This window comes from Hemitrygon akajei, chromosome 16 (assembly GCF_048418815.1).
Source record: "Hemitrygon akajei chromosome 16, sHemAka1.3, whole genome shotgun sequence".
NCBI classification, from domain to species: Eukaryota; Metazoa; Chordata; class Chondrichthyes; order Myliobatiformes; family Dasyatidae; genus Hemitrygon; species Hemitrygon akajei.
In genome coordinates, this window is record NC_133139.1 from 37,850,576 (window position 1) to 37,872,178 (window position 21,603).

Consider the following 21,603-nt stretch of genomic DNA (forward strand, 5'->3'; position numbering starts at 1 on the left):
AGGAAACACAGGGATCATTGCCATTGATTACTTCAAACATCAATTCATTAGTAAAGTGTACAGGTAATAAGATCTGAACTTCATGTACAAAAGGCTTATAGCACTTTCAAACACTTAACTAAAGTTTAAAAAGCAAACACGAGGAAATCTGCAGATGCTGGAAATTCAAGCAACACACACAAAATACTGGTGGAACACAGCAGGCCAGGCAGCATCTATAGGGAGAAGCACTGTCAACGTTTTGGGCCGAGACCCTTCATCAGGACTAACTGAAAGGAAAGATAGTAAGAGATTTGAAAGTAGGAGGGGGAGGGGAAAATGCGAAATGATAGGAGAAGACCGGAGGGGCTGGGGTGAAACTGAGAGCTGGAAAGGTGATTGGCAAAAGAGATACAGAGCTGGAGAAGGGAAAGGATCATGGGATGGGAGGCCTAGGGAGAAAGAAAGAGGGGGGGAGCACCAGAGGGAAACGGAGAACAGGCAGAGCGCAGAGTCCCATGATCCTTTCCCTTCTCCAGCTCTGTATCACTTTTGCCAATCACCTTTCCGGCTCTCAGCTTCACCCCACTCCTTCCGGTCTTCTCCTATCATTTTGCATTTTCCCCTCTCCCCCTACTTTCAAATCTCTTACTATCTTTCCTTTCAGTTAGTCCTGACGAAGGGTCTTGGCCAGAAATGTCAACAGTGCTTCTCCCTATAAATGCTGCCTGGCCTACTGCATTCCACCAGCATTTTGTGTGTGTAACTAAAGTTTAAAATTGTGCATCCTTTTGTTCACTCCTCAGACGTTCAACACTGGGACTGACACTGTACTTTCTGATGAATCAAAATTCTCCAACGTAGCAGTCAATGAAAATCAAAGAAAAACTGCAAAAAGATAAAGTAAGTTAATGGTACAGGTCAAAGAAACAATTTGTAAGATTTTCAGAAACGTGTGATTCTAGCATTTCCTGTTCTTTTTTCTCAACTCGATTGACTCTGGATTAAGTTCCCTCTTTGCTGTGCTGCATCGGCAAGAAAATGTGCCTGTACAGATTTCAATAAACAAACAGAAACTTTCAATCCACAAGTAAAGAATCTATCCACCTAATGAACTGTCCTTGACCAAAAAGAACCTTCTTTACAATAAAGGCTTGTGTAACTCCATATTTGCAAGTTTTCTAATTCATTTAATCATGATGTGTCCAACTTATCAATGCTAAGACGTCTAACAGTGTAACAAAGCCCACATCTGTTTCTTGTTATCAATGTTGTTTTCAAATTCCGCCTTAGTGGAGACATTTATTTACTTTGAGAGAAATGTACCAACTAAATAGAAAGATTAGAAATTGATCAGGGAAATTGCTAATGCTGCATCTTTCAAGTCAAACAAAAGTTCAGGTTACTGGTTCCATTTGATGCATGAAAATGCATATGGAACTATAGCACGTCAGTCTTCTGTGTGGAGAAACAACTCGTGATGACTGTTTATTCCATTCATAGCTCTCTTGTGTTAAATAAAATCATTTGATGGTGCTGCTTTAGAAAAACTTTGAAATGAGGAACTTGCTTTTACTAAGATGTAAACAGTTTATATGTGTCTATAGTGCTGATGAAGACTAGACTGATTAAGTATCAATGTTACTATGAACTAGAATTCTCTCTGAAGCAATGCAGCTGACACCTTTGCAATAAGGTCATACAGCAGGGAAAAAAGCCCTTCGGCCCATCGAATCATCGAATGTCCATTCACTTTACTTCCACATTAATCCCATAATCTGCATTAGATTATGTGCTGGCCGGTAGTGTAGTGGTATCTTGAGTTTGAGTCCAGCCGGCTCCTTGCGCACTTTCCATCTGAACTGGGTTGAGTGTCGAGCTAGCAACACGGCCTCATAAAAAAAGAGAAACGTGTTAAAGAAACAGCAAGGTTTGTGCCCAATGTACACAGGGTACGGGAAGGGATAACAAGAACAACTATATTTGATTATCTCGCTATTATTGCATAGGAGAGAACTGAAGTTGGTTCAGACAAATCCTGAGGGTCGTGTGGAAGGGAAGCTGCTAAGAAAAAATAATGACTCAAGCTTCAGGGAGAAACATTTGTGAGTTACACAGCTGACAAATCTGCTGTTGACAAATGTTATATTTCAGCAACTGTTGAAGCATGAAATACAGAAGTATACGAGCAAAGGTAGAATCCGAAGTGTACCTATATACTAGCTAATTCTTTGAAAGATTTTCAAGTAAAAATAATTACAGGATAATTTTTCAACAAAAGATTTGGAAAAGTAACATCAAGTTACAATCAACTGAGTGAAGATTCATCAAATTCTTCAGGTTATGAAGTGGAGATTGAAAATCTGTTTGAACGGTGCCACAACAATACCCACTCACTCAGCGTCAGCAGAACCAAATAGCTGATTATTGATGACAGGAAGAAGAAGACAGAGAGCCATGAGCCAGGACTCCTTAGAGGATCAGGTGGAAAGGGTTCATAACTAAATTCCATGGCATTATCATGTCATATCCTAGCACCAGCACACAAGTGCCATTGTAAAGAAAGCATGAAAACATTTCTACTGTCTTAGATGTTTATGAAGATTCAGCAGGTCATCTATAACCTTGACAAACAAGTATAGATGCACAGTGAAGAGTGTCCTTGCTTGCTTCACAGCCCAGTATGGAAATACCAATGCCCAACAATGGAATGGTCTAAAATTTTTTAAAAATAAAACTAAATAAATAGGTGGACACAGCCCAGTACCTCCAAGGTAAAGCCCTCCCCACATGGAGCACATCTACAAGGAGAACTATCACAAAAAAGCAGCCCCCCCCCCCCCCACACACTCTAGGACATGCTTTTTTCTCGCTGCGGCAATCAGGAAGCCTCTGAATGGATTCTACAACCTATTTCCAAGCACTGTCAAGGACTCTACAACTAATGTTCTCAGTTATTTATTTACTCATTTTTTTATTATTTGCACAGTTTGTCTTTTGCATATTGGTTTATTTATGTGTGGTTTTTCATTGATTCTATTATACTCTATTGTGAGTGGCTATAATGAACTGAATCTCAAAGGAGTATATAGTGACATATACAGTATGTAAATTAATAAAAATTTACTTTGAACTTTGAATATAGTGCTAATGACTGCCCCCTTAATTGATTAAAAGAGACTTGAGAAAATAGTAGAGAGGTTAAATCTGAAAATATTGCGGGGAATCAGTGTGGTTGATGTAATCAGGCAATGTTTATGCAGGCAGCACATGGAAGTTGACTATACATGTGGAGTGGAATAAATAAGGTACAGTTGTTTAAGCAACCATTCTTGACTTAGTGATTCATTATAATGCTGGTACCATATGCAGTTAAGATAAATACCCATGTGTTCATTACAAATAACTCCTACTTATTTCAGGTGCATTTCCACCTAGCAACGCTGCAGAGTTTCAGAGAGGTTGGGGAAATTAGGAAACATCTGATCTGAGAAGGACAATCAGCAGAGCCTGACTAAAGAGCAGAATAATCCTGACCTGTTCAAACTAATTTACTTATTCTTTCTCCCGCAGCAGCGGTCTTTAATAAAAGCAATTGGAGCACATTGGTAAGTAGTGATTCATTGAAATACTTACATGCTTTCTCGTAGGTGCTGTGTTTTATTAAGAATCTGCTGAGCATATACTACACTTCAAACCTGATTAACTTCAACTCAGCTAAAGCATTTTGCCTGGCTGTAAATGAATGGTTTTGTCAAACAGAAACAGATAAACCTCCGTAATCAGTGCTATCTGTTCTTAGAACGAGCAGCTTCAGTGGTAAACAATGCAGGATATCATCATTGCCAGCAGATCCGCATATGGAAATAATGCTTGTCAGGCGTCAGCACTATCAGACACAGAGAAACAACAAAATTAGTTTTCCCTAAATTAAAATTATGCCACCTGTCTCGAACTGAGAGGGTTCCAGTACATGATAATCCACGAACATAAAAGACTTATTCACAAGGAAACAGATAGGATGAAAGTTATTTTAGAGGACATAACGGGATTATATGAGAACACAAAAGTAACCATACCCAAAAGACAGAACCTCCAACCCTCATGATTTCATGGAAGTGTCAATCCAGGTTTATACGTTCAATCTCAGAAGTAGGATTTGATATCCTATTTTCTGACTCAGATGCAAAGGTCAATGGAATTGCTTCCCCCCCCCTGCACGATCTGTGGGGTTATAATAACCATCCAACAACGTAACAATCGATTTATGGCTCTTTAATTTTAACCAAGAATGTTTCATTTTGAAGCCATTATCCTAGAAATGCTCGTTATCCTTGATTCTAATGCATTTCCTAAGTTGCAGTTTTAATATTCATTACTAATATTTATACTCAGTAATTCATTGCTTATGCACGTTGTAAAATGATTAAGCCTTATTTGGTACAAATAAAATTAAGTTACAAACATTATAACCAGTGTTCTTCTACATTTGGGAGATGTATTACCTCATTATACTCTGTGTAAAAACAGCAAATGGTGGAGAGCCGCACCATTGAGTATATGCTTCTATCTTGTCAGTAGGTTGGCTGTACATTTTCATTTGTGTTTTTTATCTTCACTTTTTCCTCAGGATGCCCCTCTTATACCCCTTATCAATCTATGAGGTTCTGTCAAATGAAATGAAAAATTCCCTGACCACTACTGTCAGGCTGCATCACTGTCTGGTACAGGAAGAGCTACTGCACAGGACTGAAAGAAGCTGCAGAGGGTTGTAAATTTAGTTGGCTCCATCTTGGGTACCAGCCTACAAAGTACCCAGGCCATCTTTAGGGAGCGGTGTCTCAGAAAGGCAGCGTCTATTATTAAGAATCACCAGCACCCCAGGCACGCCCTTTTCCCACTGTTACGATCAGGTAGGAGGTATAGAAGCCTGAAGGCACACACTCAGCAATTCAGGAACAGCTTCTTCCCCTCTGATATCTAATTCCTAAATGGACATTGAACCCTTGAACACTACCTCACTTTTTTATTATACATTATTTCTGGGGGGGGGGGTTGCACAATTTTTAATCTATTCAATATATTATAATTGATTTATTATTATTACTATAGAAGAAAAAAATAAAGTATGTATTGCATTGAACTGCTGCTGCTAAGTTAATAAATTTTACAACACATGCCGGTGATAATAAATCTGATTCTGAATTACATTCCCTTATGCTCCCTACTCCAATTATCATAAGAGAGAACACAAGAGTGTGTGGCCAAAAGGCTCATCCTAAATAGAATCACACAAATATTTACAGATCTTTAACTGGCAGATCGTGGAACAACAGATCAGATTATTTCTAGACCTCCATTATTTTGCTTTCCAAGGCAGAAAGTTTCAGTTCATAGAACTTGTACTCACATTAAAATATAAACACACATTATGTTTTATCAAATTGGTGCTATGGCCTTTGACTTAAATAAACTAAAGTTCAAAGTTCAACATAAATTTATTATCAAAGTACAAATATGTCATCACATACAACCCTGAGATTCATTTTCCTGTGAGCATACTCAATAACTCCATAAAATTAATAATCATAATAGAATCAATTTGGCCATTCAATTAGTGTGCAAAAGACAACAAATTGTGCAAATACAAAAGAAATAGTAAATAAATAAGCAATAAGTATCCAGAATGTGAAATGAGGAGTCCTAGAAAGTGAGTCCATAATTTGTGAGAATATTTCAATGATTTCAAGTGAAGTTGATTGAAGTTATCCCCTTTGGTTCAGGAGTCTGATGGTTGAGGGGTAATTACTGTTCCAGAACCTGGTGGTGTGAGTCCCAAAGCTCCTGTACTTCACCCCAATGGCAGCAGCGAGAAGAGAGCATGTTCTAGGTGATAGGCATCCCTGATGATGAACGCTGCTCTCCTGAGAAAATGCTCCATCATCAGGACTTCAGTCCCTACTTCAGCCTATGGACAGGATGTTGTCTGGAATAATGTCTTGTTCAAGTCTAGTGGAATAAGATCTGAGACAATAGTTACCTAAGGTGCTTGTGAGTCCTGTTTGATGTTTCTCCTCTGAACTGCTGTAAGTAATTTTTTAAAGCTGGTCTTAGTAATCAAGAGACTCCTCACCTACAAATGAAGTTATTGTTTCAGGATACTCAGCAGGCAATCAACACACACACACACACACACGTACACACACACGTACGTACACACACACACACGTACGTACACACACACACACGTGACGTATTAAGCAGTAAAACCCAGAGCAAATCTATATAAAGGATATAATTCAAGTAATTTAGAAGTTAGTTTATTAAAAGTTGGGCATATGGCCCAGTCCATCACAAGTAAAGCCCTCCCCACCATTGAGCTCTTGGGATCTCAGTAGCACACGACACCACGACAAGGTGATGATCCTCGGGGAAGGATCCTGGTACAGAAGAAAGTATTTGTTCTGCCCTGCGAAATAGAGCTAAATAAGATTACTCCACTTCTCATTCTTGGTCTGTAACATTTGGTTCATACAAGTCATTTTTAAAACACGAATAACATTTTGCCTTAACAACCACTTCAGAGAGACAGAGACACAAAATTCCAGATACAATCTATTTCATTTCAGTAACTTATCTTTACTCTAGTACTCGCATCCTCTTGCAATAAAATACAACTTCAAGTAAGTTGCAAGGTGCAAATTTAGCCACTAAACTTGACCTTCTTCATCCTACAAATTCTTTGCCCATCAGTCAAGAGGAATAATGGAGCTTCCTCAGTTTGGCTGCACTCAGAAATTCATTTCCAAACTTTGTCTGCTACAGTTAGCATACAATCCTTGATTCAAACCAACAGATCTACTACAGAGTGCAGACTAGTGTCAAGCAAGGCTGTGTCATTACTCCAACCTATATCTTCCTCATTGAATATCGCTCCTCATCTCAAATAAGCTTCCCTTTGAAATGAAGCTAAAACACAGGAAGAACATTACCTTGTTCTAGAACCAAGGTCACTCCTCCCTCAGTCATTAATCTGTAGTATGCTTGTTGAAGGTTAAGCTCTCAATCCTTACCAACTCATTCACTGAAACATATGAGAGAATTAGAATTAGAATTTTATTTCTTACCTCCATCTTACACCAGGAGGGAGTAAAAATCTTTATGTTGCATCTGTCACTATGTACACACTGCCCAAACATTAAGATTGTATACATATTTGGTTTGTATACATGTATGTACAATTAGATACAATGTAAAGTCAGATATGCAATCAGATCAAAATATATTGATAAATCCGATGGCCTGGTGAAATAAGCTGTCCTGGAGCCTGTTGGTCCTGGCCTTAATGCTGCAGTACTAATTGCCAGACAGTAGCAGCTGAAGCAGTTTGTGGTTGGGTGGCTGGAGTCCCTGATGATCCTCCGGGCCTTTTGTACATACCTGCTGCTGTAAATGTCCTGAATAGTGGGAAGTTCACATCCACAGATGTGCTGGGCTGTCCACATCACTCTCTGCAGAGCCATGGTAGTTCCCATACCAGACGGTGACACAGCCAGTCAGGATGCTCTAAATGGTACCCCTGAAGAAAGTCCTAAGGATGGGTCTAATAATTAACATTCACAAAACAAAGGTCTGCTACCAACTTACTCCCATTGAACAAAACATCCCCCATGACAGCAGAGTTCCTCGATGAGACTCTGGAATACATGGGGCACTTTCCACATCTCGGGAGCAGTACGTTGCAATATATGTTTAAAAAATAAATTACATAAGTAATGCAAAAAGAGAGAAAAACAAAATAGTGAAGTATTGTTCATGGATTCATTGTCCATTCAGAAATCTGATGGCAGAGGGGAAGAATCTGGTCCCGAAATGTGGAGTATGTGTCCTCAGTCTCCTGTGCCTCCTCCGCAAGGGTAGCAATGAAAAGGCGGCATATACAGCATTATCGGACATGCTGAATTAACTTACAGCAATGAACTCTTTGGATTTGAGAGCTCAACTTTCAACAAAGAACTCAAGTTGAAAAGGGAAAGTTATAATTTAATGATCAGTTTTCCCCCCAGTGGGTGAAATATTAAGTTTTTACACAAGACAAAACTGCACTGCCATGTGTGGCAAGTTGAGAAGTCAAATTAAAATACTTGACAATAAATAAAAACTAGCAGACATTTAAAGAAAAGTTACCAAATCAAAGAAATTAGGGAAAGTGGTAAAATTAAAGAGCAGGTCACAAAGTTCTGAGGCATAACAGGAGGTTAGAGAATATGAACAATTCTGGAAAACAGCAGGTAATGACCAAAAAAGAACAAACAGAGAGAGAAAGTAAAATATAAGTGTAAAGTAGCAAGACATGAAAAAGCAGACTTTGGAAAGAGTAGCAATTCTTAGAAACTGAAGGAGGCAAATAAATTATATGGAATAAGAAAATGGAAAATATAATAAACCAATGTTTGTATTTGCATTTGTAGCAGAAAAGTAAATAATCAGAAAAAAAAGAGACTGAAGAACATAATGCAATTCTCACTAAAGGAATATTGGACTCTGCATTGAGTCAACCCCCATAAGGCTGCCGGGCTAAACAACATCCCAGGCCGAGTACTCAGGGGACTAGCGCAACAGCTCACCGTCGTCTTTATGAATATCTTCAATACCTCTCTCATCCAGACTGCTGCCCCCACACGCTTCAAATCAATCACCATCATCCTTGTACCAAAGAACTCTACACCTGACCAGTGGCACTGATGCCAATCATCATGAAGTGCTTTGAATGACTGGTAATTGCACACATTAAAAACTCTATTCCTGTAATACTGGACACTCACCAATGTGACTATTGAAAAAACATCTTACGACAGATGCATGACAGATACCGTCTGTCATGCACTTGGCTCTGATACACCTAAAAAACAAGGACACTTCTGTCAGAAAGTTGTTTCTGGATTTCTGTTGCGTATTCAACATCATTGTCCCACAGACCTCGGTGAACAAACTCCTACTCCTTGGTTAAGTACACCACTGTGCATCTAGGTGTTGAACTTTCTAACCAACTGGCCTCAGGATGCACAACTGCTACTCCCTCCCCATCTCCCTCCACATGGGAGCCCCTGCCTCCCACCTACCTCCCCAGAGTTGTCCACTCTTCTCACACAAGACTGTACAGCCAAACACCCAAACTTTGTCAGGTTTACCGATGACCAGACATTGGAGGTTCTCATCACCAACAACGTTGAGAAGGCCTACAGAGAGTAGGGGGAAGAGCTCAAGGCCTCATCCAGGGAAATAATCTTTTCCTCAATGTCAACAACAAGGCAAAAGAGATGATTTTAGACTTCGTGGAACTTGTACCACTCACACCCCTCTTTACATTGATGGCACAGCAGCGGAAACTGTGAGCAGTTTCAAACTCCTGGAAGTGCCCATCTCACATAACCTCTCATGGTCCCAAAACACAATCCAGAAACCTCACCAAGGCCTCTACATTCTGAAGAGAACCGGACTCTGCGTTATCAATAGTCACGACCTTCTACAGATGCCAGTAGAGAGCATCCTAGCTTGTTGCTGCTCTGCATAGTACCAAAACTGCACTGTGGCAGACTGGAAGGCATTACAATGGGTAGTCAAAACTGCCCAGTGCATCACTAGCATCAGTGTACATACCATCAAGAACATATATAGAGAAAGGTGTCGGAAAAAGGCCAGCAATATCATGAAGAATACCATCCACCCTGCTCATGGACTGTTTATACCACTCCCCTCAGGGAGGAGGCTACATAGCAGCTATGCCGGGACCATCAGACTCAAAAAGCAGTTACTTGCCAAAGCAGAAAGGTCAACCTCCACCCACTAACCCACCCCATCACCACTAATTTATCATTTCCTGTCAGACACACCTTGTGTACAGACACTCCTGTCCTACTGTCACTTCATGTACATATAATTAATCTGTGTATGGAAGCTATCTTATATATTTATATTTATTGTGTTTTATTATTATTGTGCTCTTTACCTTAGTGTGTTATTTTTATACTGTGGATCAAATGCAGAGTAACAATTATTTTGTTCTCCTTTACACTCGTCCTGGAAATAACATTAAACTATCATGAATTCTCTGAATTCTTTGAATTCACTAAAGAATCATCAGACAAACTACTAATTCGGAGGGTTGACAGTCTCCTTGCCATGATGGCCAGTGTTCTGTAATTTAAGTGGTAGAGTACCATAGCAGTAGATGCATTGGCAAGCATTTTCAAAAACTGGTGAGGTTCTGGAATGAGCCTACTGGAACAGAAAGCAACAAACATGTTTCAGTTCTTCTTCGAGAGTAGGGTGAAATAGGGAACTGAAGACTAATAACCTAGTGTCAAGCAGCTGGAAAACATTGGAATATACTGGAAATACTGGGACATTGTTAAATATTGTTATTTCAGGACTTGGAAAGGCATAACATGATCAGATGCAGTCTACATTACATAACACTTTGTAACTCAACAAATTCAACTGAAGGGATGAAGGTAGTAAGAGATTGTCAAAACCACAGACCCCTTCAATTCACAAACCAACCTGTTTAGAAAACTTACCAACATTCCTTCACTGTTACTGGGTCAAAACCCTTAAAGTCCATACTATTAGCCCTGTATCAATACTTTCAACAGACATACTGGAGTGATTTGTAAGGACAACTCACCACCACTTGCTCCAATTTTAATAGGAGCAGGCAATAATTTGCTTATCATATACAAATCAATAAAAATACAATTTGTTCACAGACTTCCACAACTTCATTTTTTTTTATAAATTCCTCATCACATGCTTAAAATACTTTGTAGTATCACAAGTGTCTCCTTTTCCTTTGCATTTATTTACCCTTAGTTCTGATTGGTCCTTGAGTAACTCAAATGTGATTAGAATCCTACCACTAATTGTTGCAACCTTGGCTGATAAAAGTGATTGGTTGATAAAAGTGTTTGGTTGATTTTGTTAGTTTCTATTGGTTCAATTTAAAACAGGTGCTGCTATTTTGTTGTATATAAGTGCATTGCATATGCTACTGATAAATTTGTAGAGGGTAAGGAATAGATTAATGGTAGTTATGTGTGGCTACAATTGCATAGTTATTTTAATTTCTATTGTAGGCTGTGCACATAGTTCAATATTCAATTTTGTTTGAGTTAATGGGTAAAGTTCTGGTGTCCTTTCTGTAGATGTTTTTTATTGGGAATGATTAATTATTTTCAGTTTAAGTTAATCTTCTGATCTGTTGAACAGGGCATTTAATTCATCATGGCATCAGTTAACCAAGCACCTGAGGCTCCAGATAGGAACCAAAAGGTAACTTCTTAGAGTAAAGAAACTTATGCTTATGTAATTTCTTTAGTGTTTTATCTAATTCTTGACAAATTTGATGTGCCTCTTAAAATATCTCTATCTGTAGATTTCCTCTAATCAATATCCCATAGCACTTAATGGTGTCTATGTCCTTTTTTGCTGAAGAAAATTAATTCCCCACTAGCACTTCAGGGGGAAGGAGTTGTCTGCTGAAGTGGAAGTGTGATTGTGTATAAAGGCAAAAACTTGTAAATATTACTATTATGCATATTTAAAGTTTTTAATAATGTTCATAATTGAAAATGTTTTTATACCAATAGTATAAACCTTGGCTGGTGTTCTAATCTAGCTGTTTGTCAGGTGCTGTGGGATGAGGTGTTGAAATGAAGTGCCTGAAGTTAACTTATTACAGTATTATAAGTACTAAGTGGAAAATTTTGTCTTGCATACCGTCTATACAAATCATTTTGTTACAAAGTGCATTGAGTTAGTAAAAGACTTTTAAAAACAGAATGCTGAATAGTGTTAGGGGTGCCACTATAAAAATTCACTAAACAGCAGGGGGTATTGCCTAGTTAACTAACAGTTCTTTCACTCAGTGTTCCTGCATAATACTACCTTGAATGTTTGTTATATGCAAATTGACTGCTGTTAATTTATTCCTTGGATAACAAGTTATATGCAAGTACCACTTGGTATGTCTTTCAAGGTCACTATTCTTGGAAGTTCTGTATTGCCTTTACAGGACTATTTTAAGAATAAATATTTCAGACCTTTGTCTGATGACTTGTAATAATGCTGATGTAAGATCTTGTGGTTTGGCAATAGTTTAATCCTGAATTTGGGGTTTGTACCTGAGTGGGCTTCTGGGTGCCTAGTTTTACCTCCCATATGTAAACCATGGTAGTTAGTACTGTATGTTAATTTAATGAATATCCTGTAGTGTAGATGAATGGTAGAATGCTCCAGGATTAAAACAGTGTGGTAGGGGGGAGGTATTGTTGTAGAAGGATGCTTGTTTCTTGTGAACACATGGCTAAAGGACCTGATTCAATGCTGTTGGCCTCTAATTACTTCATGTGACTTTAAATTTATTGCATGAATAACTAACTTGGCTTTAATCTAGATACTATATTGTGAATTCTGTAACTGATTCAGCATGCTTGAATACTGTTCTTCCTTCCTTATCCTGTAAAAGGAGCCTTGCTTCTAATGCACTTCAAAAACAGAAGCTAAACTTGAGTGATTTTGAGATTTGTGTGAGTGGCTACACATCAATGATCAGTAATTAAAAACCTGGCTCTTAATTTCAGGATGTGCCTGTGGGAGCTACTTCCCCTCATGAAAATGTTACTTGTGACCAGACACTGACTGAGCAGGCCAGTGCTAAGGAGAACATTCCTGAGAAAAATATCTCCAATGTGATGGAGCGAGGACAAGAAATGTCTTCACCAACGGTTAACAAAAGTGCTGAATCAAACAAGGAGAAGCCAGGGCCTGAATGTAAGCTGAATAGCTGAAGTTTTGTACTGGAGTCTCAATGTTAATTGAACTATTTTGAAGGGTGATTGCATAATTCTTCATGAAGGAATCTAGTGTAGCACAACAGAAGTATTGATAAGTACCCAAACCAATGAACTGTCCTTGTTTACATTTCTAATCTGCTTCATCTGCAGTTTTTATCTAATGCTATATTACTGTAATGGCATTCCACCCTGACATATGATTAACCATGCATTTCCACCTTTACTGTCTACACAGAATACACCTGAGTGAAAATCTATGAGTTGAAGGGTGTAAGCTAGTGAAGGCTGTGAATTTGTGACTGGAACAGCCTTGTCTTTCCAACTATTATGCATACTAAAGGTCTTCCTCCTTTTTCTCCCCCCCCCCCCAAAAAAAAACTTGGACCACATTTGATTCCATCCTTCTCACATTTTAAAACTTGTATTTGCACTGTCCATTTGGAACTTTGGATTTGAAACAATTCAAATATTATAAAATGAAGATTTTCTGCAGCTACTTGGATTCACTGACCCTCAAAGAATAGATGTGGTCTTAATTTTGCTTTGCATTCAGCTGCAGAAACTAAAGATGAAGGGGTGGACAAAGCTGTGCTTCATCCTACTGAACAGGTTGGTGGGACTTTAATGGATTCTTCCCTGCATGAGAAGGGAGATGATTCTCTAGGGAGCAATGCTCCAGATCCTTCTGTCCTATTCTATTTTCTAGCCATGAGTGTTGGTGTGTTGCCGGTAGTACAGCTGTCCTCATTCCAGCTGTTTGTCAGGAGTCTACACTCCTCTGTGTTCCCCAGATGCTCTGGCTTCTCCCTGCATCCTAAACATGTGCAGATGCATCAATCAGCAGCTTTAACGTCCTTGGTGTAGGAAGAAGTGGTATTTATGGACACAAGGACTGATTATATGAAGCAAGTTAAATATCAAATTGCTCAGAGATGAGAATTTTCTCGTCCTCAAACTGAATGGATGTCAATGGAACAAACTATAGGCTTCTGATGCTAAAAATCTCCTGCCCTGAAATTGCACTGCCATCTGACAGTCGGGTATGCTTCCTACCAACACAAAGCAGTGAGGAATCTAGATCAGTAGTATTAAAGCTGTTAATGTAACCAATTATTTTAAAGCTTGGCTAATCTAGTTACTACACTGAATTGGCATACTGAGTAACAAATTGTCAAATAGTAGCCTGTGCGCTCCTTGATTTACCCTGAATCCTAGGGCCATAGTTGTAAAACCTGACTGTAAACTAACCTGTTTAATTAAAACCTTCCCACATTTTACTGGCTGATCATAAACTTGTTTGACGAACTATACAAGAATCACTATTGGCTGAATCGATGCAGTTGATCTCTATTCCTTGTGCTCTAGGACCAGGGTCATGAAGGCAAGCTGGTGTCCTGGATGACTGATGTGAAAGACAAAGCAGTTGTGAAAATGACAGCAACCTCGGTTCAAGACAACTTGGAGCAAACTAAAACCATAACTGAAGGTTCCAATACTGCAGACCAGCCAACGGCTACCAGCTCTGATATTAAAATGCTGACAGCTAGAGATCTGTTCTTTCCAATGACCAAAATAAAACCAGGTAATCACAGATGTGCTTCTCTAAATTACTGTTTTCATCTTAATCCTTCTCAACTTTCTATTAGGATCACTTTTGCACTTGAGGAGCTGACATGTTCTTGTACCAGTACTGAAATATTGGCCTCAATTCCATCCTGCTACACTTGAGAAAGGAGAATCCATTATGTAGTAAAAACATGTGGTGCAGCATCTCAAATTCCCACATGGTAGGAAGTTTGACTGCTCAATCCCCAGTGGAGGAAACCTCCCCCACTAGAAACATCACCTCTTCCAGTTCTCCAGAATGGCAAAGGTTGAAGCTAATCAATAATTTTCTTTCTAACCTCCTTTGTTAACTCAAAGGGCCGACAAAATGCTTCAGCCTTTGCGCTTGCTTTGCAAACATGGCATTGAAAAGCTTTTCTGCACTCTAAAACTGATGCCTGCAGCTACCCATTATATCGAGTAAGGACAAAGAGGTACTGCAAATGATGGAAATCCTAGAGCAATACACAATGTGCTGGAGGAGCTCAGCAAGTCAGGCAGCATCCCTGGATGGGAATAAAGTTGACCTTTCAGGCTGAGACCCTGTGTCAGGAAGGGTCAACAGAATATTGCTATCCATAGATGCTGCCTGGCCTGCTGAGCTCCTCCAGAACACTGTACATGTGTAGATCTCCCTATTAGACAAGATGTAAGAGCAGAATTGGAGCATTTGGCCCATTGAGTCTGCTCTGCCATTTCAAGATTGGAGCTGAGGGAAATGGATCAATCTCCCAATGACTTGGCCTCCATGGCTGACTGTGGTAATGAATTCTACAGTGTCCTATGGACATTGGCATGAGGACCATAGAGAAAGTACAAAAGCTTTCAGACCCTGAGTCCATGAACACCTGTCTACTTGAGTATTGCTCAACCTTCAATCTTGCTCTGGTTGGAGATTGCTTGTAACCTGCAAGGAATGGATACTTGGCTTACAGAAGCTGAGGTCAGCTTGTTTCCTTCTGTTACACTTTTCAGTTTCTTGCTACATTTGGGAATGTGCATGTTGCTTTGTTCTGAAATTTGTCAATTCCCAATGGACTGCAGCACAAATTCACCTGACAGTAATGTTTTCTACCAGCCTGAGTTCTTGCTCCTTCAGGAGCATTCTGCCTAGAAGCCATGCGTAGCTCCCTTCAAAGGCAGTCTCAAATGTAGCAGTGGTGTCTTCCAATAAAATTGCAAGGGAACAGACCTGAAAATTGCAAGGGAACAGACCTGGAAATTGCCTTCCAGAAATTCATTAGATTATAATATCTTAGCAGGACACTAACAGTATGGATGGCCACATGGCACCAGAGACTAGGTTCATTTCTGACCTTGATTGCTGTCTGGTGGAGAAACCTACACTATAGTTAACTAAAAGTAAATGACCACACCTTAATTCACTATTGTAACAAAATACTGTTATAAACATGATGATCCCAGGTTAATGACATGTTATTTCTTTTGTATTTAACCTGATCTTGCTCTGATTTGTGGCACAAAAACAAAGAATCTTGTATTGCCTAACAATTGACCTTTTCAGGATAAGGCTTGGTTCTTCATTGTTGTAGTCTCCAGAGGTCTAATTACACAAACAAAATCTGACATATCTTATAGTTCAGAATTTATAACACTAAGTCCATTGTTTCTAGCTGGCCTCTGTTCATTTTTTCATTGGTTCTGTGCCCAAGGCTACAAGTAGCATCACCTCACTGCTCTTGTCCCTAGTAAAACATGCCTGTCATTCCCTTTCACTGAATCAGGCCATTTCAGAAGGGTTAATAGTGAGTTTCAAAATTTGTTGAAAACTACTCCAGAGGACTGAAAATCGCAAATTCCCCTGAACTCAGTGAGAAGCAAAAGGCAGGAAGTAATGGGCCAGTTAGCCCATGTCCATTATTAAGGATGAGATCTGGGTACTTGGAGGCACATGATTAAAATAGGCCAAAATCAGTATTGTTTCCTTCAGCAAAAGTCTTGCCCGACAAATCCATTGGAATTTAAGTAATAGGCTGGACAGTCAATGGATGTTAACTTGGATTTTCCAAGGCTTTTTTATTTAAAGGAAAGGTGCTGCACAAGGCTGCCAAACAAGATAGAAATCCATAAGATTACAGGAATGGTACTAGCATGGATAAAATGACTGACTAGCAGAAGACAAGGCTTAGGAATAAAAGGGGCCCTTGTCTAGCAGTGTCTTGTGTGGAATAGAAGTTGGTGTGTCTGCTGCTTTTCATATATCATTGAACTGGATGATGAAATTGGCTTTGTTGCCAAGATTACAAATTGTACAAAGATGAGTGGAGGGGCAGGCAGTATTAACCATGGAGTTAGCAGAAGGACTTGGGCAGGTTAGAAGTGGCATATGGAATAAAAGGTGTGTATGGCCATGCACTGTGGTAGAAAAAAAAGACTATTCTCTAAATGGGGGTGAATTCAGAAATCAAACATAAAGGGACTAGAGTCCTAGAGTTGAATTCCCTAAAGGTTAACTTGCAGGTTGTATTTGCCTGCCTTATTCCAACTATGTTAACATCCATTTTTGTGAGAACTAGCAGTTAGAGCAAGGATGTAATGCTGAGACTTCATGTGGTATTGCAGGCAGTTCTGAGCCTACAGATCCAAGGAAGATGTGCTGGAGAGGGTCCAGAGAAGATCTAAGAATCCCCAAGATCAATGCATAAGGAGCATTTGATAGCTTGGCGGGGGGGAACCTCTAATGTAGTTTAGAAGGATATGGGTAGTGACTCTGGAGAGTATGTGTTCCAATAGTGAGTTTAGGACCAGAGGGCATATCCTTTAGAACAGATGGGGAATTTCTTTAGCCAGGGTAAGGTAAATCTGCAGAATTCATGGCTACAGACTGCCAAGGAGGCTAAGTGGCTGGATATTTTTACAGTGGAGGTTGAGGGGTTCTTGTTTAGCTTTAGGGTGAAGGCAGGAGACTTGGCCATGATGAAATGGCAGAGTAGACTTGATGGGTTGAATGGCCTAATTCTGCTCATGTCTTGTGGTCTAACCAGTCCAAAGATAGCCATGGCTCAGTTATCTCACTATTTGTAAGCTTATTATACTTTAAAGTATAATAAGTGTATGGGACATTGGAAAAAAATTTGAATTTCCCCATGGGGATGAATAAAGTATCTATCTATCTATTAAATAACTTGGTTTAAAATTACTGATTTCGCAAATTTTGTAGGGCCTTTTATGTTCAATTTAAATTACTTTAATCCAGCAAGTGTTTTTAAAAAGTTGCACCACAAGAACAATCTCTCAAAACAATAGTCTCCACTTCCACCACATGGTATAAATAAAGACATTTGTTTTGTCTACTTGTCCACTGTTCACGTTCTAGTTAGCTTATCTTGCAGATTCTTAATTTCTTCAGGCCAATGGTATAATTTGCATATCTCCAACTGGATTTCTCTGGGTACTTTAGTTTCATGTGATACAAATTGTCTACTATACATTGCTCTTAGTAAGTGAATGGTAGAATGTGAGCTCTTCATGGAAACATAAAGGTATTTTGATAGCTCAGATTTTGTGGGATGAAGGGCCTAATTCACTACTGTATTCCTGACTAGTGGGAAAGGGCTTCTAAACGGTTAATTCTGAAACTTGACTTTACAGCTAAAGTGCCAGCTCCCATTGAAGGGTCTGTAATGGGAAAAGAGAGTTTATGTGCCTACTCGGGATATTTGACATCAAAGCCTCACAGTGATGGACCTCGGTATTCTGTGGCCAAGATGCAACAAGACACACGGGATGGTCAGGAGGTTCTTTCCTTCTTGAATAAGCTTCTGGATCTGGTAGGGAAACAATTCCATTTATAAGATTTTTGCGACTTACAAGTATTACACGTGCTACACTGAAGTTACTTTCACCTCTTTTTTTTAATATATGGGAGAAAGCCAACTAAGCTTGTTCACCTTAAGCCAAGTGAATCTAATTCTAATCTACTCGCGTCTTCAAAAGCAAACCAAATGCTGCCGATGCATGGCTACTTCAAATTAATAACTTGGTTTTGGAGCTAAGCCATGCAATTATTTATTTTAGATCAATGTAGGAAAGAGGGGAACTGAATCAACACACCTTGAAGTTCATGAGCATTTGAATCAGATCCTGCTTGACTGGAGAGAGCACCAACCAAAGAAACAAGAGGAAGAGTTGCTACTGGAAAAACCTGAAGTAAGAAATTGATTTCTTGGCACTTGTAACTAAGTGTTAAATTAAGCCACTAGATATACTGCACACAGTGATGCTAAGTTATCTCTCTAGAATGGCCTACTACCTTTAAAGGTGCATATAATTACATGGTCTCCTTCCTCAATATGTTTCTGTAATCTTGGCAACAGAAGTCGAGAACTATTTTGGAAAGGCCTAATTTGACAATATTCTTGCATAGCACTTTTTTCAAAAAACAAAGCTTTAACATTCACCTATCCAATCAAACTAAATTTCACTTTTGCATTAGGTGAAGTGTATGAGCAAAGGATGAAATGGGTGATGCAGGGTAAAGGTGAAAAATACTTGCATGCCTGAAGCCAATTTCCAAAGGAGCAAATCAAAATTGTCTCAGAACAATGTGGACAGAATGGGTTAACATTTCCCCTGTATATTTCAGCAGGCTGAATCTCGATCACTGGCCATGACTCACAAACTTTCCAACCAACTACAAACCATCTGTCAAAACTTGGCTTCAAGTGTTCGTGGGTTGCCTCAGCACATTGAAGAACAAGTACAACATTTCTGCAAATGGACAGCAGAGATCTCCAGCACCCTGTCCTCGGCCACTTCTTTTCAGGACCTGTCTGCACAATTCCTTGCACAGACAAGAGTGAAACTGATGAAGATTGGTGATGGAATGGAGCGGGTGATGGACCATGTGCTTAACGATGCAGATGTTGATTGGTTGATGGGACCCATTAGTCCACACCTGAATGAAGGTCAGGAACCTAGGAATCCCACAACTAAATGAAGGCTGGTATCAATGTAGAAGGAACCTGGAAAATGAATGAGAGCCAAATTGAGTATTTCAATTGTATGTTTTCAAACTTCATGAAGATGTGACTGACTATCCAGTTAAGAATTCCTGCTTTGTTTCGGGTTTAAATTTGTCCCGTCTAACTGGATTTAGATTTTTATTTGGTAATCGCACTAAATTCTCCTGTAATGGGATTGTAATAAAATGCATACAAATAGAATTGGTGTGTGGTTTTAATTTGACTCTAACCAGTTGTATATGTACACCAGGTGCTTGCTTGAAGTTTAAACTCTTCAGTGTTATTCCCTATCAAGTCAAGACCTTGGGTTGGCCTTCATTGTTCCCTGTCAATTTCTGATTTGCTCCTACATCCTTGAATTCAAAGCATCCAACGGGCCCATGCTGTCAGTGGTGTACTTTAAGTATTTACTATCTTAGGATTGATTTATTATCACATGAACTGAGATGGTCAGAAGCTGTTTTGCAAGCACTATCAATGTTAGTTACATAAAATAGTTAGACAAGATGCCTGGCTCTTTACTCAGCAGTATGTGAGATTGTACTTCTGTAGTGTTTAAGTCTGATAGTGGGATAGAAGCTGTTATGGGCCTGTTTTCAAGCTTCTGTGCCTGAAGGAAGGAGACTAGAGAATGCCTGGGGTGAGAGGATTTTAATGCTATAAATCACTGACCAGCTAATCCAAGAAGTCAAGGCAATTCTAGCCCTCTACTGTACCTAATTTGTCTAGCCTGTGTTTTGTCCTGATACTGCAGATACATCTTCAAATTTTAATGTAGTTGCTAAAGTAACTGGGAACAAATGCTGCATGTGATTATGGTGTTGGAGAATATATGCCCTAGAGTGAGGCATTATCTTTTTGAGGCAAATTATTTTGATTCGGTATGATTGATGACAAATGTCAAAGTTAACATCAAATTTAGAATTGGATTCAGTTGAATGTTTTTGGTACTGTCTGCAATTGGCTTGAATCTTGTCACTGGACTCCATTCAGCCCAGCCAGCTGCTCATTCCATGCATCATTCAACATCCAATATGATTTGCACTTGCTCTGCATAATAGCACAATATTATGATTGCTATATCTTTGACAGTTGTCATCCTTTTAAACTTTATTTTATTCTCTAGTAAGAGCTAACTGATAGGAATAACTGTCAACTCTAAATCTTGTTACTTCTATAAATCTTTCAATGGAGATTTCACTTCCAGCATCTCAATACTGAAGGCCTACATTTTTATTAATTTCATGGTAAAATTCATGTGTGCATTTGGATAAATGTATTTCCATAATTGTGTGCAATTATCCAGTTGAAGCTTCTCCACTAATTTAAGGTTGAAACATGTTTTGCAGTTTTTAAACTATATCAACTTGCCTAAAGCAATTGGTGTAAATGGACATCTTGGCTTTTATTTTGCCCATTTGCAATTTCAATCTGTTATGTTAGAGTACCTCGAAGTAAATGGCTTCATGCCTCCCAATGAGCTATAACTCCAAGCCACAGCTCATTTTATCTCCCTTTCTAAACAAGCAATCGCCATAACTTGGTGTTTCCTTATCACAAACAAAAAGCCTGCTTCCAACACAAACCACTTGGAACACTTGAGTAACAAATCAAAACTATTTGGGAGCTTTGTATGGTGGATTGATTAGCAATCGGTAACCACAGGAAATACCAGCCTTTGCTATCATCTAGACAGTTTCATGTCCACACTGTATTTAACATTATAATTGAGTTTTAATGTTAAGATTTTTAATCCTTAATTTCTCATTAACCAATGTGTCCCTAAATTTTGTTTTCCAATTTCCCCCATTGCTGCTGCATAGAGGGTCTGTGTTGTATCATGATTATCTAAACTATAAAATCATCAGAACATGAGATTCTGCAAATGTGGAAATTCCAAAGTTGTAATTTTAACTAATTCTTTTGTCTAACTCTTCATGAGAATTGATTTCCACCCACAACCCTTGGCCACATGGGAAGTCTTCCATTCGGACTACGTATTTAACAGCTCTCAATGTTTTTGTATTTTAAATTCAAATTTAATTGTCATTCCATCATTCATAGATACAAGACAGCATTGCTACAGGGCCAGGGTCAAGATGCTAAAACAAGAACCCATTCACAGAATACAAGACCCAATGTCTGCACCCCCCCCCCCCCCACCCCACAGACACAGCTTG

The 21,603-nt window shown here is 39.1% G+C and overlaps 1 protein-coding gene across 4 annotated transcripts; it reads left to right on the plus strand.

The window, feature by feature from the left end:
- The first annotated feature begins 785 nt into the window (after positions 1–785).
- Positions 786–19,630, plus strand: LOC140740367 (perilipin-3-like). Of its 4 annotated transcripts, none has more exons than XM_073069517.1 (9): positions 786–882; positions 3,553–3,587; positions 11,248–11,310; positions 12,621–12,810; positions 13,387–13,442; positions 14,199–14,415; positions 18,051–18,229; positions 18,477–18,608; positions 19,048–19,630. In XM_073069517.1, the coding sequence occupies exons 3-9, from the start codon at positions 11,263–11,265 to the stop codon at positions 19,396–19,398; spliced, it is 1,173 nt and encodes a 390-aa protein (XP_072925618.1). In that variant the 5' UTR covers positions 786–882; positions 3,553–3,587; positions 11,248–11,262; the 3' UTR covers positions 19,399–19,630. The 4 variants fall into 4 exon arrangements, with proteins under 4 accessions (XP_072925618.1, XP_072925615.1, XP_072925616.1 ...); XM_073069514.1 differs by having other exon boundaries at positions 789–882; positions 19,045–19,629; XM_073069515.1 differs by lacking the exons at positions 786–882; positions 3,553–3,587 and adding an exon at positions 11,052–11,065 and having other exon boundaries at positions 19,045–19,629.
- Positions 19,631–21,603: the final 1,973 nt, after the last annotated feature.

Excerpts from the sequence above, each read along its gene's own strand:
- LOC140740367 (XM_073069514.1), top strand. The coding sequence starts at position 11,263 with ATGGCATCAGTTAACCAAGCACCTGAGGCTCCAGATAGGAACCAAAAG. Across the intron at positions 12,811-13,386 it reads GGAGAAGCCAGGGCCTGAAT|CTGCAGAAACTAAAGATGAA; the intron begins GTAAGCTGAATA and ends CTTTGCATTCAG. Across the intron at positions 18,609-19,044 it reads TGCTACTGGAAAAACCTGAA|CAGGCTGAATCTCGATCACT; the intron begins GTAAGAAATTGA and ends TGTATATTTCAG.